This window comes from Scyliorhinus torazame, chromosome 22 (genome assembly GCF_047496885.1).
Source record: "Scyliorhinus torazame isolate Kashiwa2021f chromosome 22, sScyTor2.1, whole genome shotgun sequence".
Lineage (NCBI taxonomy): Eukaryota > Metazoa > Chordata > Chondrichthyes > Carcharhiniformes > Scyliorhinidae > Scyliorhinus > Scyliorhinus torazame.
In genome coordinates, this window is record NC_092728.1 from 50,736,725 (window position 1) to 50,761,185 (window position 24,461).

Here is a 24,461-nt window from a genome sequence, read left to right on the forward strand (position 1 = left end):
ATGGGGTTTCCCATTGTGGGGCAGCCCCACGCCGTCGGGAAACCCCCCGGGCGCCGGCAAAACGGAGACTCCCGCCGGCGGAGAATGACGCCCACATTTTCTGAGGTAGTGCCCCCACCCCCAACACGTTGGCAAACAAACAATCGTTCTGTACCTGAGACTCCTGAGATTATTTCGCATAATAATCAGCTCCACATGTCTGAGTAAAATCAGTTCCACCTCACAGCCCCCCTGCATCTCTTTGTCCAAAACCTTAATTCCTTGCCTGTTAGGCCTTGTGACATCAACTGACATTTGTCGCCTTATCTAATCCTGTGACAATCTTCTAGGCTACTTTTAAATCTCCCCTCAATCACCTTCATTCCCAGGAGAATAAACGACCTAACCTTTTGCTGAACTACCCCCCCCCCCCAAGGACCCTCACTAAAGTGTGCTGACCAGAACTGGGCACGATACTCTAGTTATGGCCCGACCAGAGTTGTACTCCATACCTCTAACTATGAAGCCCAAGCTCACTCAATGTCCTTTGCCACCTTCAAAGGTCGATGCCAGTTGACCTCCAGGTCCCTCTATCTGTGCACACTCTTGAGAACTGTGCCATTAGGTCTGAATTATTTCTCCCCATCCCCATCTCTTGCCAAAATGCATCACCTCATAATTATCGAATTAAATTGAAGTTTAAGTGGTTTATTGGTGTCAGCTCTCCCATAAAAATCACCCTTATACTCCCTGCAACTCCTAATTTCCCATCTCCATTGACTCTCAGCGCAGTGTCCTGCACGATTGGGTGGCTCGGAATGCTCTCTCCGGATTAAGCCCAGAACCCAAGTGGGCATGGCCATTGGCCTGCAATTTGATTGGGTGAGGGTTCCCATGAGGGCTCTGATTCTGATGGCTGCTTAAAGGGGCAGATCAACAACGCAAACCAATCTGCTAAGGGAAGCTATGCATTAAAGCTTGGACTGCAGTCTGGGGGCTGGGAGACACCCAGCACACAGGCCTGAGTCAACAGTTACCCCGTTCTGTGTCTATGAGGTTAAGATAAGAAGAAATGGAACCCAAGAGGTGCAGCAAGTGATTATCACAGAGTTAGCTCATCATATCTGACTGTCTGCTCAGGACATTCCAATTGCACTCCAAAACCTGGAAAAGACAAAAATGAGAGAAAAATATTCCTGCTCCTGGTTGCTGTCCAATGACACTTGCTGGTAGTTACAGATTGTGTGGTTGTCAGCTACGGTGAAGTCACAGATTCCTCCAGGTTATCGCGTCATTCCAACACTCAGTATCACAGCTCTGAACTGCTGCATTCGGCAGGAAGCTGCAGGGTGTGCTGTCTGTCTCATCACTTGCACACACCAGAAAATACAGAAAGAGGTCCTTCAGGCCACTGTGTCAGCTTTTGAAAGAACACCTAATTTGGCCTGTCCCCTCACCCCCCCCCCTTCCCCTCCAAATGTCCCCGTTACCCAGCTCCCTTTAGAGAGTTAATGCGGAATGTATTTCTGTCACCCTCTCAGGCAGGGAATTCCAGTTCACTGCTCTTTTTTTTAAAAAATCCTTCTCACCGCCCCTCTTTTTGCCTATTATCTTAAACCTGTGTCCGCCAGTTGCTGATCTTCTCGCCAATGGAAACGTGCTACTGCTGTGCAATTGCTGAATTTGTGGAAATACCAAGGGCTCGATTCTCCGGTTACGTTGCAGTGCATGGGAGATTCAGCTTAGCGCCAAATTATCCATCTTCGCCAGCAGCGGAAGTGGAGCGGACGCGCCACGGGAGAATCCCGCCCCAAATGTGCTTTGGGATTTACTGAGGCTGGGAAAGGCACCATATCAATGCAGTTTTCTTTTCTCTTTCACCCTTGGGTGAAGTTGGTATCACAACAGCAGGGAGTTTCAGAAGGGTTGATTTTCCAAATACAGTTTCAGGGGGTAGAGCATTTGCTTGCTGGAAGCGGGCATTTGGAACTGCCTGGCATGCTCTCACACACAAGAATTTTTCACAACTGAGCCAAGTGGTCCTGGTTTCTGTCTAATATGCCTTTAAGAGAAAGCAGCTTGCCATCGCTAGAAGGGAAGTGTGCCCTTAATCCAGTCTCAGTTTCACTCTTGCCTGTGAGCAGAACACAGCACACACAACTCTGCTGATGCCTTCAAGCTTTCTGCCCATCTCTACCTGTTCCCATGTTTCTGCTCCAAATAAATGAACCCACAACACATTTGCACAATCCCTTCTGAGTGATCGGTGCCTTTGTATCATTATAAAAACACCACAATTCCTCCAGCACTGGCTACGGATGAGGCTGCTGAAATTGGCTGTTTTATGTCAGGAGGTTTTCTTTCCTCTCCAGCCCAGGAGGAAATTAGGAGAGTGTGTGACACCCTAATCCTGCCGTTGTCACATTTTTCACGTGAGTTTGGGATTCCAAACTCCCGCCAGTGGCAGAAATGCCTGGTAACAGTTTTTGCACTTACATTTCTTGCAGGTTTTGGAAGCGATTGAGCAGACTGATGAGTAAGATCAACACAGAGCCAAACGTGGTTCATATAATGGGCTGCTATGTCCTGGGAAATCCCAATGGAGAAAAGGTAAAGGACAATCCTTGCAGCATTTTTATAGCAAACAGGAAGGGCGGGTGGGGGGGGAGTGTGGGTTGGGGGGGGGGGGGGGGGGGGGGGCTGGGGTGGAGGGATCCTGGGTCTCTCTGCACCGGTACCCAAGAATATGCCAGACCTGACATCCAGATTCCGTCACTTACTGCGCCTCCTAAGAAACGTTCAGCACAAGAGAATTATTTAGTAACAGGTGATTTATATTTTTTAGGAAGGTAATTTGTATGGAATGCTGAAAATCTCTCTCATCACAGACCCCCAGAGAGTGTTCCATTCTGTACAGCTGACATTATTCATCTTTAGAAATCCCAAATGGACACAGAAGAATGAATGGATCTCTCCCTACGGAGAATGGATCTCAAACGCCCCGATAGGTCAGGGGTGGAGGCAGTGCTGGGCCAGTGGGTTTGGGGAAGATTACAGAGGTAGTGGGAGGGTGGGGCGGGGGGGGCGGGGGGGGGGGGCGGTGGGGTGATGGCGAGACCATGGAGCGATTTGGAAACAAGGACGAGAGTTTTTAACATCTAGAGGTTGCCTGACCAGGGGTCAATGTAGGTGGATGACCGCAGGAGTGAAAGGTGAAAGGTGCGAGTTAAGATGCAGTCAGCTTTTGGATGACCTCAGGTTAATCGATGATAGAATGTGGGAGACCAGTCAGAAGTGTGTTGGAACACTCTCGGCCTCTCCCTTCCTATCAGTTGCTCCTCAAATCCAACCTCTTCGATTAAGCTTTTGTTCTGCTGCACTAATATCTCCTTCTGTAGCTTGGTGTCATATTACACTCCTGTCGACGACCTTGGGATGTTTTAGTGCATTAAAGGTGCTATCCAAATGCAAGTTGTTGTTGATATGTTTCTCAGGTACCTGATTAATAAAGTAAAGTGGGTGTTGACTTCATACAGAAGTCATTCAAAACTAACATAATGATGTCCTGTCTGCAACTGGGGTCCTTGATCTTATCAAGGACACATAGCATTTCTTGTTCTGGGAAGCTGTTGTCAGCGGCTGTTGAAGTACTCCCTCGGTTCTCATGAGGTAGTTTACACAGTTTGTAACTTATTTTGAAAGGAAAGTGCCTAGTTCAGCCATTTTGTGTCCCTTCTGATATTAACAAGCATTGTGTATACACTATCTATTTCTACAAATTGCCTCTTCTAAACAGGCATCTAAGCCAATGAGTACCTTTTGTCTCACCAGAACTATTCAAAAGTAATATAGGAGCACAAATGTAGTTCCAGGGCCACCTATAATTGATATCTTTGTCCAGTATCACAAAATGCCCTCCAACAGTTTCTCAGGTACCAGATTAATGAAGGAAAGGGCCCAGGCCTCCTTGTGCTTTAATTTCAGAGCCTTCCATAATCTCCCCATTTTGCCTGAAAAATGTCCAACTTATCCTCTTATCTGCTGTACCATCAGATACCAAAATCTAAGTCAATGCAGCCCTCCCCGATGGAACTGTCCTGAACCCTCTGTACCTCAGCATTTAAAAAAAAAAAAAATTTATGGGATGTGGCACCACTGGCTAGGCCCACATTTGTTACCCATTCCTAACTGCCCTTGGGAAGGCAGTGGTGAGCTGTGATCTTGAACCGCTGCAGACAACGTGGTGTCGGTAGACCTACAACATTATTAGGAAGGACGTTCCAGGATTTTGACCCAGTGACAGTGAAGGAATGGTGATGTGGTTCCATGTCAGGATGGTGTGTGACTTAGAGGGGAGCTTGCAGGTGATGGTGTTCCCAGGTATCTGCTGCCCTTGTCATTCTTGATGTGTTGGGTACTCTGCTCACAGGCGAACCAACACGGTTGCAAATGGTACAACTCCGTTTTATTATTAACATTTATTTACAGTGGTAAACTGGTTACTGAGGTTCGATCATAACCCTAGAATCTGTGGACCTATTCCTAATACTATCTTGTAGTGGCACTCAGCATATGGTGGATGTCTGAGTGGCTTGCTATGAGCTCTGTGCCCTGAGCTGTCTCCTGCTGGAATGCTCAGGAAGTGTTGTGTTCCCTGTTTTGTACTGTGTATGCTCTTGCCTGTGATTGGCTACAGTGTTGTGTGTGTGTTGATTGGTCCATTGATCTGTCCATCAGTATGTATGTATGTTTGTGCTATGATGTTTACCTGAATATCATGACATCCCCCCTTTTGTACAAGAACATGTGCCTACGTGGTTATAAATAGAGATGTGTACTGAGTGCAGCTGAATGTGTGTGTGTGCAATATCTACAGCATGTACATGGGGCTAAACTATATACAAGGGGTGATGTCGGGCGTGACATAGCAACGAGGTTGTACCATAAACAAAGGACGGGGAAATGTTGAACGACAAAAACAAACTCTTGTAACGACAAGGAAGAACAGAAACATATTAACACAGTGGTATTATGAGTACAATGTACAAACAGGCTCATAAATCCAGTCTGGTAGGTGGGCGACGAATTCGGGTTGACCGCCTCAAGGGTGGGTCTGGATCCACCGGCTGAGGAATGGGCCTGGCCACGGGCGGCGACGGAAGGGGCATGGTGGCAGGAAGCTCCACGAAGTTGACATCAGGAACAACAGGAGGGCGCGGTGTTGGTGTAAGTTCCCGTAGCAAGCGTGGAAGTAGGCGAAGAGCCCGGCGATTGCGCCTGCGAATGGATCCATCAGGCATGCGTACCAGGAACGAGCGGGGAGTCACGCGTCGGAGAACTTCAGCAGGTGCTGACCAGCCACCTTCTGGTAGGTGGATGCGGACGTCATCTCCAGGCGTCAGGGCGGGAAGATCAATTGCTCGTGTGATATATGCCATCTTCTGGCGAACGTGCTGCTGTTGCATCCCCTGTAGTACCGGAGCATGGTTGGTTGTGGATATCAGAATGGATGGCACAGTGGTCCTGAGGGCGCGACCCATCAACAGCTGGACTGGTGAGAGGCCAGTGGCTAGTGGGGCCGAGCAGAAATCCGATCCGGCAGCAGCAGCCTTGCAGAGGAGCCACTTGACGATGTGAACACCCTTCTCTGCCTTTCCATTGAACTGGGGATACAGAGGGCTGGACGTCACGTGTGTGAAGCCATACGAAGCAGCAAAGAATGACCATTTCTGGCTGGCAAAACAGGGCCCATTGTCCGACATGACAGTCATCGGAATGCCGTGGCGAGCGAAGGTGTCTTTGCAGGCCCTTATGACAGCGGACGATGTTAAATCGTGCAGGCGTATGACCTCTGGATAGTTGGAAAAGTAATCAATGACGATTACATAGTCCCTGCCAAGTGCGTGAAGAAGGTCCACACCCATCTTTGCCCAGGGGGACGTCACCAGCTCATGGGGCTGAAGCGTCTCAGGAGGCTGCGCCGGTTGAAACCTTTGGCAGGTGGGGCAGTTGAGCACCATGGTGGCAATATCATCACTGATGCCCGGCCAGTACACCGCGTCTCGGGCCCTCCGTCTGCACTTCTCGACCCCCAGATGGCCTTCGTGTAGTTGGTCGAGGACCAGCTTGTGCATGCTGTGTGGAATCACAATCCGGTCCAGCTTTAGAAGGACACCATCAATGACGGCCAAGTCGTCTTGGACATTGTAGAACTGCGGGCACTGTCCTTTGAGCCACCCACCCATCATGTGGCGCATCACCTGTTGTGGAAGGGGGTCAGCCGCAGTTTCCCGGCGAATACGGGCCAGACTGGAGTCGTCAGCTGGCAGATTTGCCGATGTGAAGGCCACCTGTTCTTCGACCTGACAGACGAACCCCTCCGAATCGGGCGGTGTGCTCACAGCTCTGGATAGGGCATCTGCAATGATAAGGTCCTTTCCCGGGGTGTAGACCAGTTGGAAGTCATACCTCCAGAGTTTAAGTAGGATGCGCTGGAGGCGAGGTGTCATCTCGTTCAGGTCCTTATTTATGATGCTGACCAGGGGGTGATGGTCAGTCTCAACGGTAAACTGGGGGAGACCATACACGTAGTCATGGAACTTGTCTATTCCGGTCAACAAACCCAGGCACTCCTTTTCGATCTGCGTGTAGCGCTGTTCTGTGGGGGTCATGGCCCGCGAACCATAGGCGACCGGGGCCCATGACGCAGTGTCATCCCGCTGTAGGAGTACCGCCCCAATGCCGGACTGGCTGGCATCAGTCGAGATTTTAGTGTCACGAGATGTGTCGAAAAACGCCAATACCGGTGCAGTGGTGAGCTTGGGTTTGAGCTCCTCCCATTCCTGCTGGTGTGTGGGCAGCCACTGGAACTCCGTGGACCTCTTGACGAGGTGGTGCAGCGCCGTCGTGTGGGAGGCAAGGTTGGGAATGAACTTCCCCAGGAAGTTGACCATGCCGAGGAAGTGTAGCACTGCTTTCTTGTCTGCCGGCTGCGGCATGGCTGTAATGGCGCTTGCCTTGTCTGCATCCGGACGGACCCCTGACCGGGAAATGTGGTCCCCCAGAAACTTCAGCTCGGTTTGGCCGAAAGAACACTTGGCTCAGTTGAGGCGCACGCCATTTTCCCGTATGCGCGCAAAGACACGCTGGAGACGATTGATGTGCTCCTGTGGTGTGGTGGACCAGATGATGATGTCGTCCACGTAGAGGCACACCCCTTCGATGCCCTCCATCATCTGTTCCATGATCCTGTGAAAGACCTTGGATGCCGAGATGATGCCAAATGGCATTCTGTTACAGCAGAACCTGCCGAAAGGGGTGTTGAAAGTGCACAGCTTTCAGCTGGACTGATCCAGTTGGATCTGCCAAAAACCCTTCGAGACATCCAGTTTCGTGAAGCTTTTCGTCCGGGCCATTTCGCTTGTGATCTCTTCCCGTTTGAGTATGGGGTAGTGTTCCCTCATTATGTTGTTGTTGAGGTCTTTTGGATCGATGCAGATCCGGAGCTCGCCGGAGGTCTTCTTGACACACACCATGGAGCTGACCCACGGCGTGGGCTCCGTGACCCTGGATAGCACCCCTTGGTCCTGGAGATCCTGCAGCTACTGCTTGAGGCCGTCTTTGAGTGGCGCTGGGACCCTGCGAGGTGCGTGAATGACCGGGATGGCGTCCGGTTTGAGACGAATTCTGTAGGTGTAGGGCAGTGTTCCCATGCCCTCAAATTCCTCCTGGTTGTGGGCGAGGAGCGATTGGAGCTGTGCCCTGAATTCTGCATCCGGGAAGTCAGATGAGCCTTCTGGAGACAGAGCGTGGACTCGTTGCACGAGGTGGAGAACCTTGCATGCCTGTGCGCCGAGCAGGGAGTCCTTTGATGATCCGACTATCTCAAATGAGAGTGTGGCCGTGTGTGTGTTGTGTGTCACCTGGAGCTGGCAGGATCCCATAGCCGGGATAACATTCCCATTGTAGTCGACCATCTTGCAACGGGATGACCGAATTGGTGGTCTGACCTTCATGGCGTAGAAGGCTGACCGTGCTGCGAGGTTGGCGGAGGCGCCAGTGTCCAGACGGAATGTTATCGTTGATCGGTTGACCGTTAGGGTGGCACACCATTCATCACCCGGATTGACAGTGTTCACTTGCAACGGCTGGTGGGTCCTGGCTGGAGACATCTAGGGCGGGATTCTCCGACCCCCCCACCGGGTCGGAGAATCGCTGGGGGCTGGCGTAAATCCCGCCCCCGCGGTTGCCGAATTCTCCGGCACCGGATATTCGGCGGGGGCGGGAATCGCGCCGCGCCAGTTGGCGGGCCCCCGGCGATTCTCTGGCCCGGATGGGCCGAAGTCCCGCAGCTGGAATGCCTGTCCCGCCGGCGTGGATTAAACCACCTCTCTTACCGGCGGGACAAGGCGGCGCGAGTGGGCTCCGGGGTCCTGGGGGGGACGCGGGGCGATCTGGCCCCGGGGGGTGGCCGGGCGGTGGCCTGGCCCGCGATCGGGGCCCACCGATCCGCGGGTGGGCCTGTCCCGTGGGGGCACTCTTTTCCTTCGGTCTCCAACATGGAGGAGGCAGAAGAGACCCCCTCCACTCTGCATGCGCGGGGATGCTGTGAGCGGCCGCTGACGCTCCCGCGCATGCACCGTCTGGCAAAGGCCTTTCCCGCCAGCTGGCGGGGCGGAAATCAGTCCGGCGCGGGCCTAGCCCCTCAAGGTTAGTGCTCGGCCGCTCAAGATGCGGAGGATTCCGCACCTTTGGGGCGGTGCGATGCCAGACTGGTTTGTGCCGTTTTTGGCGCCGGTCGGCGGACATCGCGCCGATTGTGGAGAATTCCGCCCCTGGTTCCCATCAATGACCGCAACACGGAAGGCGTCCCGGTCGTCTGTGTCACTGGTCTGGATATCGTCGTAAGGAGGCTGAATGGCCCGCACGTCCCTGCGAGGTTGTCGGAATTGGGGAACATTGGCAGGTTGAGCTGCTCGACAGCAGGCAGCGTAGTGGCCCATCTTACCACAGCGGAGGCATTGTCGGTTTCTTGCGGGACATTGCAGCTTTAAATGTGCAGCTCCGCAGTTGCCGCACGTCGTGACATCATGGCGTTTGTTGCGCCACCGCGCATGCGCAGTTCGGTCTTGCGTCGAGCGCACCTGCGCATCATGTCCCTCTGTGTCAACGTCGTTTTTGGCGCGCACAGATGTGGGAGGCCTCGAAAAGCGCGCAAAATGGCCGCCCTCGTCTGGGCCGCGGGCCGGGAGGAACTCGATTGCCTGGACCTGTTCGACCTCGTAGGACGCCAGCCTCGACGATCCGGCCGCGTAGGACCCCTGCTGCGCCGATTCGGCCGCCTGAAATTGGGAGTAGCGGCTAGTCGCGTTTTCATGCAGGACACAGGCTTCAATTGCGGAGGCTAGGGTGAGGCCTTTTATTTTTAAGAGCTGCTGGCGTAGGGTGCCTGAGGTGACCCCAAAAACGATCTGGTCCCGAATCATGGAATCGGAGGTGGTGTCGTAACCGCAGGACTGCGCGAGGATACGGAGATGCGTAAGGAAGGATTGAAAGGGCTCATCCTTACCCTGCAGGCGTTACTGGAAGAGATACCTCTTGAAACTCTCGTTGACCTTGACGTTGAAGTGTTGGCCGAGTTACAGAAGGACCGTCTTGTACTTGGTCTTGTCCTCGCCTTCCGCGAACACCAGGGAGTTGTAGACATGGATGGCGTGTTGAGAGGAGGATGGCGATCTTTCTGGTGTCCGAAGCGCTCTCCTTTTCGTTGGCTTCCAGGAAGAGCTGGAAGCGCTGTTTAAACAGCTTCCAATTAACGCCGAGGTTTCCAGCGACTTGTAGCGGCTGCGGTGTGCTGACGGTGTCCATGGCGCAGGATGGCAGGATCCAGAGGATTCGTACGTAGGTCCCACAGTTACTCCTGGTACTATGATGTGTTGGGTACTCTGCTACACAGCCGAACCAACACGGTTGCGAATGGTACAACTCAGTTTTATTGCTAACATTTATTTACAGTGGTAAACTGGTTACTGAGGTTCGATCATAACCCTAGAATCTGTGGACCTATTCCTAATACTATCTTGTAGTGGCACTCAGCACATGGTGGATGTCTGAGTGGCTTGCTATGAGCTCTGTGCCCTGAGCTGTCTCCTGCAGGAATGCTCAGGAAGTGTCGTGTTCCCTGTTTTGTACTGTGTATGCTCTTTCCTGTGATTGGCTGTGATGTTGTGTGTGTGTTGATTGGTCCGTTGATCTGTCCATCAGTACGTATGTGCTGTGATGTTTACCTGAATATCATGACAATTCTGGGTGGCAGAGGTCATGGGTTTGGAACGTGCTGTCGGAGGAGCCTTAATGAGTTGCTGCAGTGCATCTTGTAGATGGTACACACGGCTGCATCACTGGTGGAGGGAACAAAGGTTTAAAGCGGTGGACAGGATGCCAATCAAGCGGGTTGCTTTGTCCTGGATGGTGTCGAGCTTCTTGAGTGTTGTTGGAGCTGCGCTCATCCAGGCAAGTGGACTGTATTCCATTACACTCCTCACTTGTGCTTGTAGACGGAGGATAGGCTTTGGGAGTCAGGAGCTGAATTACTCGCTGCAGGATTCCTTGTCTTTGATCTGCTCTTGTAGCTACAGTATTTATATAGCTAGTCCAGTTCAGTTTCTGGATAATGGTAATCCCCAGGATATTGATGGTGGGACTTTTAGCAATGCCATAGAACTTTCCCTTAAATAGCCTCATATAAGGTATCTTTTTTGACTCTATGTTAAATCCTAATTTTTCATATTAGCTCCATCTTTCCCCGTAACCTCCTCTCCCTTCACCTTGTTAAAACATTCTGTGATTTTCCCATGCATGAAGTTGCTGCCTGCTTTCAAATTGCTGTCTCTTCAAATAGGTAACATTGGAGGATGGAATTGGCCCAGTGGATGAGGTTTGGTTAGGATCATCGTGTACTGAATACCTAAGCTGTTAGTGTGAAGTAACAGGGAGTTAACATTTACATTTAGTAAGCATTGTATCATAGAACTGTAGAATCCGTACAGTGCAGAAGGGGGCCATTTGGCCCATCGCGTCTGCACCAATCCTCTGAAAGAGCGCCCCACCCACGCTCATTCTCCTGCCCTATCCCCGCACCCCCACCTAACCTGTACATCTTTGGAAGCTAAGGGGCAATTTAGCATGGCCAACCCCCCTTACCTGCACATCTGTGGGCTGTGGGAGGAAACCAGAGCACCCGGAGGAAACCCACGCAGACACTGGGAGAACGTGCAGACTCCACACAGACAGTGGCCCAGGGCCAGAATTGAACCCGAATTGTGAGGCAGCAGTGCCACGTGCCAACTTGTCGTTGTCTAGTATCTTGTGGTATATCACAGGAGCATGTAGAAAAATACACGCAGGGATGACAAAAGCCTTGGTCAAAGAGGTAGCTTATAAGGAGTCATTTAGAATGCACAGAGGGTTGACGTGGCTCTGGTAAGCAATTCTAGAGCTTGGGACCTAGGCAGCAGAAGACAAGACCTCCCCTAGTGGTGGAACGAAGGAAATCGGGAATGCGCAGGAGGCCAGGATGGGAGGAACACAGAGTATTACAGTAATAGTGCGATAGAAGGAAATCAAGACCATGGGGAGGCTGAGAATGCCCCAGAGTGCTCCACAAACACAGAATTCCTCATTCCTCTTGACTGCAGCGGTTCAAGAAGGCAGCTCACCACCACCTTCTCAAGGGCAACTAGGGATGAGCAACAAATGATGGCCCAGCCAACGAAGCCGTAATGCGTAAATTCATTTTTTTTAACATTGTAGCATATTCACATATGTGGGCAGACGGAGCAGCCAAATTGTGCAGAGTAAGATCTAACAAACAACCAATCAGTAGCCTTGTGTTGTCGGTTAAGGGATTTATGTCGGCCAGAACATTTGATGCTGCTTGTTGCGCTCCAATAAAGTGCAACAGGACAAAATGGGGCTTGAGACAGATGTCAGGTTCATTATACAGGAGAGAATCAAGCTGAATGCAACAAATGTAGAGGGAAACGGGAAAACGAAGTAAGCAGGGCAAATAGAGTGTGGGAACAATGGAGTTTTTCATTAATATATAAAAGGGCGAGTAAAAGGAAGGTTGGTGCTGATTAGAGACCAATATGGAAATTTGGTGTTGACAAAGTCTGAGGCATTAAGTGAGGATTTTGCATCTGTCTTCGCCGGAGAAGAGGATTCCGCTAATGCAGATTGTACTTCAAGGTTTGGTCGCACCGAAAGCAGAAAAGTCCCCGACTCTGGGAGGGTTTCAGGTGGAAATAGCGGAGAATCGGAATAAGGGATGGTGCCAAAGGAGTGGAGGATTGTGAATGTTACCCTCCTGATAAACCTGGTAACTGTCGACAGTCAGCTTAACATCAGGAATGAGGAAACTCCGCAGGCATCATAATCCGGGGAAGAATTCATTTTTATTTGTAGAACCTCAAGTTAATTCATGACAGGTAACAAAGGTTGGCAAATCATGTTTGAGAAACTAGATTGTGTTCTTGGAAGGAACCACAAGGAAGTTGATGAGGGTAATGTAGTTGATGTTGTGTATTTGGATTTTCAAAAGGTGTTTGAGAAAGTGCCACATGATAGACCTATTAGCAACATTGAAGCTTCTAGGATTAAAGGAACAGCAGTGTGGATACAGAATTGGCTGAGATACTTAAAGCAGAGAGCTTATTTCGCTAGAGGGAACTGTACATCGGAGCCTGAGTTGGGCAAACTGCTCCTTTTCATGCACATAAGTGAGTTGGATTTGGGAATACGGGGCGTCATTTCAGTGCTTGAGCTGGACTCAAAACTTGGAAGTGTAGCAAGTGGTGAGGATGATAGCAAATTTCAGAAGGACGTGAGATCAAATTTGATGCAGAGAGGTGTGATGAGGTTAATTTTGTGAAGGAGACTGGAGAGAGGCAATATAAACAAAATGCTACAATTTTATAGTGGGTGCAGGGACAGAGAGCTTCATATAAATCAAGCTTTCAAGGTGGAAGGACACATTGAGAAACGCTGTTCACAAGCATGCAGGATTTGGGGTTTCTGAAAATACACGCATGAAGCCAGCCTGTCATGGAAAACCTTTATAAAACCAAGGTTAGGCCTCAAATTAGGGACAAGTCGTCCTTCAGGAAGGATGTCAAGGCCTTGGAGAGGGTGCAGTGGAGATTTACCAGAGACATGTCAGGATTGAGGGATTTCAGTAAGAAAACTGGAAAAGCTGGAATAGAAAAGTTTGAGGGCACATCTCTGTGTCCAAAATAATTTGTTTTCATAGAATCCCTGCAGTGCGGAAGGAGGCCATTTCTATTCCCTGAACCCAGTAACTCCACCTAATCTTTTCAACACTAAGAGAAAATTTAACATGGCCAATTCACCGAACCTGCACGTCTTTGGACTGTGGGAGGAAACCGGAGCACCCGGCGGAAACCCACGCAGAGACGGGGAGAACGTGCAGACTCCACAAAGGCACTCATCCCAGGCCGGAATTGAACCCGGGTCCCTGGCGTTGTGAGGCAGCAGTGCTAACTACCATGCCACCGGATGCAGAGCTGTTATATGCTGGAATGTGTTGCCTGGAGGAGGGTGGTGAAGAACAGATTCAGTAGTGGCTTACAGAGGAGAATTTGATATTGACAATAAAATGCAGCCATACGGGCAATGAGCAACAGAATGGATTAGATTGTATGGCTTTCTCAGACAGCTGGCACAAGCATGACGGTTGCAGCGGCCTCCATTTGTGTCGTGTTGGCAATAGTGCGCCATGTGGAGAGTTTCAGCAATGGCAGCAACCTCCAGGCAGCTATCCCGACTCATTTGACCTGTGAGTGCCTGAGGTCTGACCATTTCTGTTGCCGTGTGATGTACTATTTATTCATCATTGATCAGCAACGCTCCATAAACTGACAAAGTGGCCTACTTTGTGATGATCGTAAAAGTGATCAATAAGTCTGTTCTGTTAAGGTTAAAGACGTGACTCCTTTCCCAAATCTCTATTTGTTTGCTTTCTTAGAACTAACTGAAGGAAAGGCAATTGTAACAGCCAACTCGCTCTTGTCCCAACCACCCTGAAGATAAAATTAGGTTGAATCCTTCCAAGCTTTGCACACGTGACATTTGTACAACTGTGCAGATATTTGTGAAGCAAACATGAGCGCAGTTTTATTGTTTAATAACCTACTTTTGACCTTTCATCCCCCCCCCCGGTAGTGGGATTATTTGTTGATTAAAATGATCTGATCAGTCACTTAATTTAGAATCAAGTTTACATCTCCCTGAGCTAACTCACTACCGTGTCTATCATCTTCTAATCCTCGTTGTTTGTTGGACTGCCTAACCCTCCCTATTTTTCCTGCTTGCCCGCTGTAACCTCAGCCATTCTCTGTTTTTGCCTCTCTATTTCGATCTTGTTTGATATTTTTGACTCTCTTACACACTCTGCCTTGTTTCTCTCTGCTGATGTCCCACACTGCTCCATTTTCTGTTCTGGAGACCACGGCTGCTGGCGGAAGCAGACATCAGAGTGACGTCTGATGGAGGGTGGGGTGGCTGAACAAATTACAACAGCACATCTTTGGACTGTGGGAGAAAACCAGAGGAAACCCACACAGACACGGGGAGAATATACAGACTCCACACAGACTGTGACCCAAGCCAGGAATCGAACCTGGGACCCTGGAGCTGTGAAGCAACAGTGCTAACCATTGTGCTACAGTGCTGCCCATGTGCCCTGCACCATTATTACCTCATAGGCTCCCAACGTCTGGGCGCCATATTTAAAGGGCACCCGTGTTAGAACATAAGAACAACGTTGTCTTCTGTTGTCTTGTCCTTGCAATGATTCATACAGAACTGATTTATTAGCTAACACGAGGAAGGATTACATATAACATACAGAATGCTATACAGACTAGGTTGCTCTGGAACTACCCAATGTGCAACTGGCCTTGTGTACGACTTACTACCAACTGACGATAGCCGGAGGTCACATGACTGATGACTGACGCAAGCTGCTGGTGGGAGGTCGCATTCCTGAGTGAATGCAATATTATTCACAGGCATATCATCACAACCCGGACAGCCATTCACTGTTCCACTCTGCTCATTGACTCCACCCAAACTGCCCCTGTCCTGCCTCAGTCTGACCCCCCCCCCACCAGTGCTGCCTCGCTCTGACCCCTCCCCAGTCCTGCCTCGCTCTGACCCCTCCAAGTCCTGCCTCGCTCTGACCCCTCCCCAGTCCTGCCTCGCTCTGACTCCCCCACAGTCCTGCCGCAATCTGACCCCTCCCCAGTCCTGCCTCAGTCTGACCCCTCCCCAGTCCTGCCTCAGTCTGACCCCTCCCCAGTCCTGCCTCAGTCTGACCCCTCCCCAGTCCTGCCTCAGTCTGACCCCTCCCCAGTCCTGCCTCAGTCTGACCCCTCCCCAGTCCTGCCTCAGTCTGACCCCTCCCAAGTCCTGCCTCAATCTGACCCCTCCCCAGTCCTGCCTCAGTCTGACCCCTCCCCAGTCCTGCCTCAGTCTGACCCCTCCCCAGTCCTGCCTCAGTCTGACCCCTCCCCAGTCCTGTCTCACTCTGACCCCTCCCCAGTCCGGCCTCAATCTGACCCCTCCCCAGTCCTGCCTCAGTCTGATCCTTCCCCAGTCCTGCCTCAGTCTGACCCACTCCCCAGTCCTGCCTCAGTCTGACCCCTCCCCAGTCCAGCCTCAGTCTGACCCCTCCCCAGTCCAGCCTCAGTCTGACCCCTCTCCAGTGCTGCCTCGCTCTGACCCCTCTGAAGTGTTGGGTACTCTGCTACACAGACGAACCAACACGGTTGCGAATGGTACAACGCAGTTTTATTTCAAACATCTATTTACACTGCTAAACTGTTTACTGAGGTTCGATCATGACCTTTGATTCTGTGGACCTATTCCCAATTCTATCTTGTAGTGGCACTCAGCACATGGTGGATGTCTGAGTGGCTTGTAATGAGCTCTGTGCCCTGAGCCATCTCCTGCTCCCGTGCTCAGGAAGTGTCGTGTTCCCTGTTTTGTACTGTGTATGCTCTTGCCTGTGATTGGCTGTCGTGTTGTGTGTGTTGATTGGTCCGTTGATCTGTCCATCAGTATGTATGTATGTGCGATGATGTTTACCTGAATATCATGACATCCCCCCTTTTTTACAAGAACACATGCCTACGTGGTCATAAATAGAGATGTGTACTGAGTGCAGCTGAATGTTTGTGTGTGCAATATTTACTGCATGTACATGGGGCTAAACTATATACAAGGGGCGGTGTCGGGTGCGACATAACAACAAGGTTGTACCATAAACAAAGAACGGGGAAATGTTGAACGACAAAACAAATTCCTCTAACGATAAGAACAGAAACATGTTAACACAGTGGTAGTATGAGTTCAATGTGCAAGCAGTCTCATAAGTCCAGTCTAGTAGGTGGGCGACGAATTCAGGTTGACCGCCTCAAGGGTGGGTCTGGAACCACCGGCTGAGGAATGGGCCTGGCCACGGGCGACGACGGAAGGGGCATGGTGGCTTGCAGCTCCACGAAGTCGATATCAGGAACAACAGGAGAGCGCGGTGTCGGTGTAAGTTCCCTTCGCGAGCGTGGAAGTAGGTGAAGAGCCCGGGGATTGCGCCTACAAATGGATCCATCAGGCATGCGAACCAGGAACGAGCAGGGAGCCACGCGTTGGAGAACTTCGGCAGCTGCTGGCCAGCCACCTTCTGGTAGGTGGATGCGGACTTCGTCTCCAGGGGCCAGGGCGGGAAGATCAGTTGCCCGTGTGTCATATGCCCTCTTCTGGCGACCGCGCTGCTGTTGCATTCTGTGTAGTACTGGAGCATGGTTGTTTGTGGGTACCAGAATGGAAGGCACAGTGGTCCTGAGGGCGTGACCCATCAACAGCTGGGCCGGTGAGAGGCCAGTGGCTAGTGGGGCCGAGCGATAGGCCAGCAGGGCTAGGCATAAATCCGATCCGGCAGCAGCAGCCTTGCAGAGGAGCCGCTTGACGATGTGAATGCCCTTCTCTGCCTTTCCATTGGACTGGGGATGCAGAGGGCTGGACGTCACGTGTGTGAAACCATACGAGGCAGCAAAAGATGACCATCCCTGGCTGGCGAAACAGTCGGAATGCCGTGGCGAGCGAAGGTGTCTTTGCAGGCCCTTGTGACAGCAGACGATGTCAAATTGTGCAGGCGTATGACCTCTGGATAGTTGGAAAAGTAGTCAATGACGATGACATAGACACTGCCGAGCGCGTGAAAGAGGTCCACACCCAACTTCGCCCAGGGGGACGTCACCAGCTCATGGGGCAGAAGCATCTCAGGAGGCTCCGCCGGTTGAAACCTTTGGCAGGTGGGGCAGTTGAGCACCATATTGGCAATGTCATCACTGATGCCCGGCCAGTATACTGCCTCTCGGGCCCTCTGTCTGCACTTCTCGACCCCCAGGTGGCCTTCGTGTAGTTGGTCGAGGACCAGCTTGTGCATGCTGTGCGGAATCACAATCCAGTCCAGCTTGAGAAGGACACCATCAATGACCGCCAAGTCGTCTCGGACATTGTAGAACTGCGGGCACTGCCCTTTGAGCCACCCTCCCGTCACGTGGCGCATCACACGTTGTAGAAGGGGGTCAGCCGCGGTCTCTCGGCGAATACGGGCCAGACTGGAGTCGTCAGCTGGCAGATTTGCCGATGTGAAAGCCACCTGCGCCTCGACCTGACAGACGAACCCCTCCGAATCTGGCGGTGTGCTCACTGCTCTAGATAGGGCATCCGCAATGATAAGGTCCTTACCCGGGGTGTAGACCAGTTGGAAGTCATACCTCCTAAGTTTAAGTAGGATGCGCTGGAGGCGAGGGGTCATCTCGTTCAGGTCCTTATTTATGATGCTGACCACGGGGCAGATGTCAGTCTCAACGGTAAACCGGGGGAGACCATGCACATAGTCATGGAACTTGTCTATCCCGGTTAGCAAGCCCAGGCACTCCTTTTCGATCTGCGCGTAGCGCTGTTCTGTGGGGGTCATGGCCTGCGAGGCATAGGCGACTGGGGCCCATGACGCAGTGACATCCCGCTGTGGGAGCACCACCCCAATGCCGGACTGGCTGGCATCAGTCGAGATTTTAGTGAAACGAGATGTGTCGAAAAACGTCAATACCGGTGCTGTGGTGAGCTTAAGTTTGAGCTCTTCCGACTTCCGGGTGCGGCTATGCAGAGCTAGGTCGCATATTCAGTAGCTCCTGCTTGGAATGGACTTTTGGGCTCGTTACAGGGCCCCCGCGGCATTTGTTTGACATTTCCCGGTGTGCGTAGAAGACTGCAACATTCCCCCGACAGTGTCCCCCAGGAATGGTATGTCTCTTGGTTGCCAGACCCGGCAGAAACTGTAAAAGATTTGGCTGCAACTGCAGGGTAAACAGGGCCTCTTCCAGTATGCAGGCGGGGGAAGGGCAAGCTTAAAGCTGAAAGCTGCAAGCTGACCTGAGGGCCTTTATCAAAGGTGAATTCTAGCAGTAGAGGGAACAACTGTGAAAAGATTTCACCAAGGCCACTGAAGAAGCGGGGATGAGGCTTCCGGTGGCGGCCATGGAGGAGTAGGTCGCGCATTCGGCAGCTCCCGTCTGGAACGGACTCTCAGACCATTTTCAGGAGTTTCCACACACATTTTGGGGCAGATTGGTGAAGCGAACACTGCCAAAAGGATTCCCTCTCGAGACTTCCGGTTGCGGCTATGCGGAGCTAAGTCACACATTCGGCGGCTCACGCAAAAACGGACTTTTGGGCTCTTTTCAGGGCCCCCCAAGGGCACTTTTTTGACGTTTTCCGGTGTGGGAAGGAGTTAATAATAGTTCCCCGTCAGTATATGGCTTTAACTAGGAGCGGGGCAACAAAAAAGGTGGTGGTGGACCAGAAGAAGGGAGGGAAGAAGGACAAAATGGCGGCGGGTGGAGACCAGGCAGCGTGGAGGCAGTGGGCGGAGGAGCAACAGGAGGGTATCCAGCGCTGCCTCAGAGAGATTAAAACAGACCTGCTAGAGCCGATGAAGGCTTCTATTGATAAGCTGCTGGAGACACCCAGGGGGCGGCGATCCGAGAGGCTCGACAAAAGATCTCTGACAATGAGGACGAGATCTTAGGCCTGACGGTAAAGGTGGAGGCGCACGAGGCGCTCCACAAGAAATGGCAGGAGCGGTTCGTGGAGATGGAGAATCGGTCGAGGCGGAAGAATCTGCGGATTCTGGGCCTCCCGGTGGGGCTGGACGTGGGGGCCTATGTGGTCACCATGTTGAACTCGCTGATGGGCGCGGGGTCCTTCCAGGGGCCCCTGGAGCTGGAAGGGGCCCACAGAGTGTTGGCGAGGAGGCCCAAGGCTAACGAGCCTCCGCGGGCGGTGCTGGTGCGGTTCCATCGGTTCGTCGATCGGGAGTGTGTGCTCAGGTGGGCCAAGAAGGAGAGGAGCAGCAGGTGGGAGAACGCGGAGGTTCGGATATATCAGGACTGGAGTGCGGAGGTGGCAAAGAGGAGGGCCGGGTACAATCGAGCGAAGGCGGTGCTGCACAGGAAGGGGTCAAGTTTGGCATGTTGCAGCCGGCGCGATTGTGGGTTACCTACAAGGACCGGGCACCATTATTTTGAGTCTCCGGAGGAGGCGTTGGCCTTTGTTCAGGCCGAGAAGCTGGACACAGACTGAGGGTCGGGATGGGCGATTGGGGACTGCGGTGGATATGTTATGCCTATTTTTGGTTCGGGGTGGGAGGGCCTTTGCATTGTTTTGTGTTTCTTTTTCTCTGTGTTTTTCTCTTTCGGGTTGGGGAGGGTGGATGGGGCGGGTTGGGCACTGTTTTGGTTGGTGGCGGGGCCTGGTAGGTGGAGAGCGCGGGCTTTTTTCCCGCGCCGAAGACTGGGGGGGCGGGGCCAGGGCGGGGAAGCGAGGATTGTTTCCCACGCTTAGAACGGAGGGGGGAGGGGGAGAGCCAGTGAATGGGGAGCGGGAGAGGAGGGTGTGCCACACAATGGGAGGAGTCGAAGGGGAGGCAGGAGTGGCCGGGGTCAGCAGGAGTCAGCTGACTTGCGGAAGTGCAATGGGGGGAGTAACCCAGCTAGGATGGGTCCTAGCCGGGGTGGGGTGGGGGGGGGGGGGGGGGCGTGGGGAGGTCAAGGAGGAGCTGGAGCGAGTGGGGGGGGTCGAGACGGGGGTATGCCGCTGTGGGGAATGGGCCAGTTAAGCGGGCCCGCATGTTCGCGCACCGAAGGGGCTCAAGGCGGATATGGTTATGCTCCAGGAGACACACCTGAAGGTGGCAGACCAGGTAAGACTGAGGAAAGGGTGGGTAGGTCAGGTGTTTCACTCGGGGCAAGATGCCAAAAATCGAGGGGTGGCGATCTTGGTGGGAAAGAAGGTGTCATTCGAGGCGTCGAGCATTGTGGCAGATAATGGCGGCAGGTACATAATGGTAAGTGGTAAGTTGCAGGGAAAGAGGGTGGTACTGGTCAATGTGTATGCTCTGAATTGGGACGATGCGGGTTTCATGCGGCGTATGTTGGGTCGGATCCCAGCCTTGGAAGTGGGGGGCCTGATAATGGGAGACTTTAACACGGTGTTGGATCCGGCACTGGATCGCTCCAGGTCTAGGACGGGTAGGAAGCCGGCGGCGGCTAGAGTGTTGAGGGGATTTATGGACCAAATGGGAGGGGTGGACCCTTGGAGATTTGCAAGGCCGGGGGCTCGGGAATTTTCATTCTTCTCACATGTCCATAAGGCTTATTCTCGAATCAACTTTTTCATTTTGAGTAGGGTGCTGATAGCGAGAGTAGAGGATACCGAGTATTCGGCAATAGCCATTTCGGACCACGCCCCGCATTGGGTGGACTTGGAGATGGGGGAGGAGAGGGACCAGCGCCTTCTGTGGCGCTTGGAGGTGGGGCTGTTGGCGGACGAGGAGGTGAGCGAGCGGGTCCGAGGAAGTATAGAGAGGTACTTGGAGACCAGCGACAACGGGGAGATCCGAGTGGGGATGGTATGGGAGGCACTGAAGGCGGTGGTAAGGGGAGAGCTGATCTCCATCAGGGCCCACAAGGAGCGGAGGGAGCGGGGGGAGAGGGAGAGGCTGGTGGGGGAGGTGGTGAGGGTAGACAGGAGGTATGCGGAAGAGCCTGAGGAAGGATTGTTGAGGAAGATGCGCAGCCTCCAGGCCGAATTCGACCTGGTGACCACCAGGAAGGCAGAGGTGCAGTGGAGGAAGGCCCAGGGGGCGGTCTACGAATATGGGGAAAAGGCAAGCCGGATGCTGGCGCATCAGCTTCGGAAGCGGGACGCAGCTAGGGAGATCGGGGGAGTTAAGGACAGGGGAGGGAGCTTGGTGCGGGGTGGGGTTGGCATCAATGGGGTCTTTAGGGACTTCTACGAGGAATTGTACCGATCCGAGTCCCCACGGGAGGAGGGAGGGATGGGCCGTTTCCTGGACCAATTGAGGTTTCCAAAGGTGGAAGAGGGACTGGTGGTGTGACTGGGGGCCCCGATTGGGCTGGAGGAGCTGATCAAAGGGATAGGAAGCATGCAGGTGGGGAAGGCACCGGGGCCGGACGGTTTCCCGGTCGTGTTCTATAAAAAAATATATGGACCTGTTGGGCCCACTGTTAGTTAGGACCTTCAATGAGGCAAGGGAGGCGGGGGGCTTTACCCCCGACGATGTCCCGGGCACTGATCTCCTTGATCCTGAAGCGGGGCAAGGATCCCCTGCAATGTGGGTCTTACAGACCGATTTCCTTGCTAAATGTAGATGCCAAGGTGCTGGCGAAGGTCTTCGCCACGAGGATTGAGGATTGTGTGCCGCAGATCATCCATGAAGACCAGACGGGGTTTGTGAAGGGGAGACAGTTGAACGCGAATGTGTGGAGGCTATTGAACGTTATCATGATGCCGGCGAGGGAGGGGGAGGCGGAGATAGTGGTGGCGATGGACGCTGAGAAAGCCTTCGATAGGGTAGAGTGGGGGTACCTGTGGGAGGTGCTGAAGAGATTCGGGTTTGGGGAGGGGTTTGTCAGGTGGGTTAGGCTGTTGTATGAGGTCCCGATGGCGAGTGTGGCCACAAATAGGAGGAGGTCCGAGTATTTTCGGTTGCACCGAGGGACGAGACAGGGGTGCCCCTGTCCCTTCTGCTCTTCGCACTGGCGATTGAACCCCTGGCTATGGCACTGAGGGAGTCGAGGAACTGGAGGGGGTTGGTGCGGGGTTGGGAGGAGCATAGGGTGTCACTTTATGCGGACGACCTGCTGCTGTATGTGGCGGACCCGGTGGGATGAATGCCAGAGGTAATGAGGATCCTTAGGGAATTCGGGGACTTTTCGGGGTACAAGATCAATATGGGGAAGAGCGAGCTGTTCGTAGTTCAGCTAGGGGACCAGGAGAGGGGGATTGGCGAGCTCCCACTAAAAAGGGCGGAGAGGAGCTTCAGATATTTGGGGGTCCAGGTGGCCAGGAGCTGGGGGGCCCTGCATAGGCTTAACTTTACAAGGCTGGTGGAGCAAATGGAGGAGGAGTTCAAGAGGTGGGACGCGTTGCCGCTGTCCCTGGCGGGTAGGGTGCAGTCAATCAAAATGACGGTGCTCCCAACGTTTTTGTTCCTGTTCCAGTGCCTCCCTGTGATTATCCCGAAGGCTTTTTTAGGGCGGGTTAACAGGAGTATAATGGGGTTTGAGTGGGCGCGAGGGACTCCGAGGGTGAGAAGGATGTTCCTGGAGCGGAGTGGAGATAGGGGGGGGCTGGCACTGCCCAACCTTTGTGCGTACTACTGGGCCGCCAATGCGACAATGGTGCGCAAGTGGGTGATGGAGGGGAAGGGGGCTGCATGGAAGAGGCTGGAGACGGCGTCCTGTGTGGGTACGAGTCTGGAGGCGCTGGCAACGGCGCCGCTGCCGCTCCCTCCAAGGAGGTATACCACGAGCCCTGTGGTGGTGGCGGCCCTCAAAATCTGGGGGCAGTGGAGGCGGCATAAGGGGGACGTTAGGGCCTCGGCGTGGACCCCATTACGGGGGAACCACCGGTTCGCCCCAGGAAGAACAGGTGGAGGGTTTTCGGGGTGGCACAGGGCAGGGATACGAAAGTTGGGGGACCTGTTTGTTGACGGGAAGTTCGCGAACTTGGATGAGCTGGAGAAGAAGTACGGGCTCCCCCCGGGGAACACCTTCAGATACTTACAGGTAAGGGCGTTTGCCAGACGGCAGGTGGTGGAATTCCCACGGCTACTGCCACACACAGTACAGGACAGGGTGCTCTCGGGGGGGTGAGTTGGAGAGGGGAAGATCTCGGAAACTTACCAGGTGATGCAGGAGGAGGAGGAGGCCTCAGTGGTGGAGTTGAAAGGTAAGTGGGAGGAGGAGTTGGGAGAGGAGATCGAAGAGGGGACGTGGGCAGATGCCCAAGGGAGGGTGAATTCTTCCTCTTCGTGCGCGAGGCTCAGCCTCATACAGTTTAAGGTGCTGCACAGGGCACACATGACCGGGACAAGGATGAGCCGGTTCTTTGGGGGTGAGGACAGGTGTGTTAGGTGCTCAGGGAGCCCAGCAAATCACACCCATTTGTTCTGGGCATGCCCAGCGCTGGAGGAATTTTGGAAGGGCGTAGCGAGGACAGTGTCGAGGGTGGTAGGATCCAGGGTCAGACCGGGCTGGGGGCTCGCAATATTTGGGGTGGCAGAGGAGCTGGGAGTGCAGGAGGCGAAAGAGGCCGGTATTCTGGCCTTTGCGGCCCTGGTAGCCCGGCGAAGGATTCTCCTTCAGTGGAAAGATGCGAGGCCCCCAAGCGTGGAATCCTGGATCAGCGATATGGCAGGGTTCATTAAATTGGAGAGGGTGAAATTTACCTTGAGAGGGTCGGTACAAGGGTTCTTTAGGCGGTGGCAACCGTTCTTAGACTTTCTGGCAGAACGATAGACATTGGCCAATGGCAGCAGCAGCTTCGGGGGGGGGGGTGGTTTACTTTATTTTGTTTATGTTATTTACACTGTAAGGGTCTGAGGGGGTGTATACACCTGTCCTCTTAAGTCGGGGTGTTAATGTTAATTTATTATTTAGGTACGGGGGGAGGGTTTTGGGGGGTTGCTTTTTTAGATTGTGTTTTGTACTTAACCCTGTTGGGTTCTTTTTTCTTTCTCATTTTGTTATTAATATTTTATGAAAACCTTTAATAAAAATTATTTTATTAAAAACAAAGTTTGAGCTCCTCCCATTCCTGCTGGTGTGTGTGTAGCCACTGGAACTCCGTGGACTTTTTGACGAGGTGGTGCAGAGCTGTCGTGTGGGAGGCAAGGTTGGGAATGAACTTCCCCAGGAAGTTGACCATGCCGAGGAAGCGTAGCACTGCTTTCTTGTCTGCCGGCTGCGGCATGGCTGTAATGGCGCTCACCTTGCCTGCATCCCGACGGACCCCTGACTGGGAAATGTGGTCCC

At 53.0% G+C, this 24,461-nt stretch overlaps 1 protein-coding gene across 2 annotated transcripts in view; it reads left to right on the forward strand.

Annotated features, from left to right (window-relative positions):
- The window catches only part of nsmfb (NMDA receptor synaptonuclear signaling and neuronal migration factor b), a 172,264-nt gene that overhangs the window by 75,124 nt on the left and 72,679 nt on the right, over positions 1-24,461 (forward strand). For both annotated transcript variants that reach the window (XM_072488207.1, XM_072488206.1), the window contains one exon: positions 2,487-2,589. In XM_072488207.1, coding sequence (XP_072344308.1) covers positions 2,487-2,589 — 103 coding nt within the window. The remainder of the gene's footprint in view (positions 1-2,486; positions 2,590-24,461) is intronic.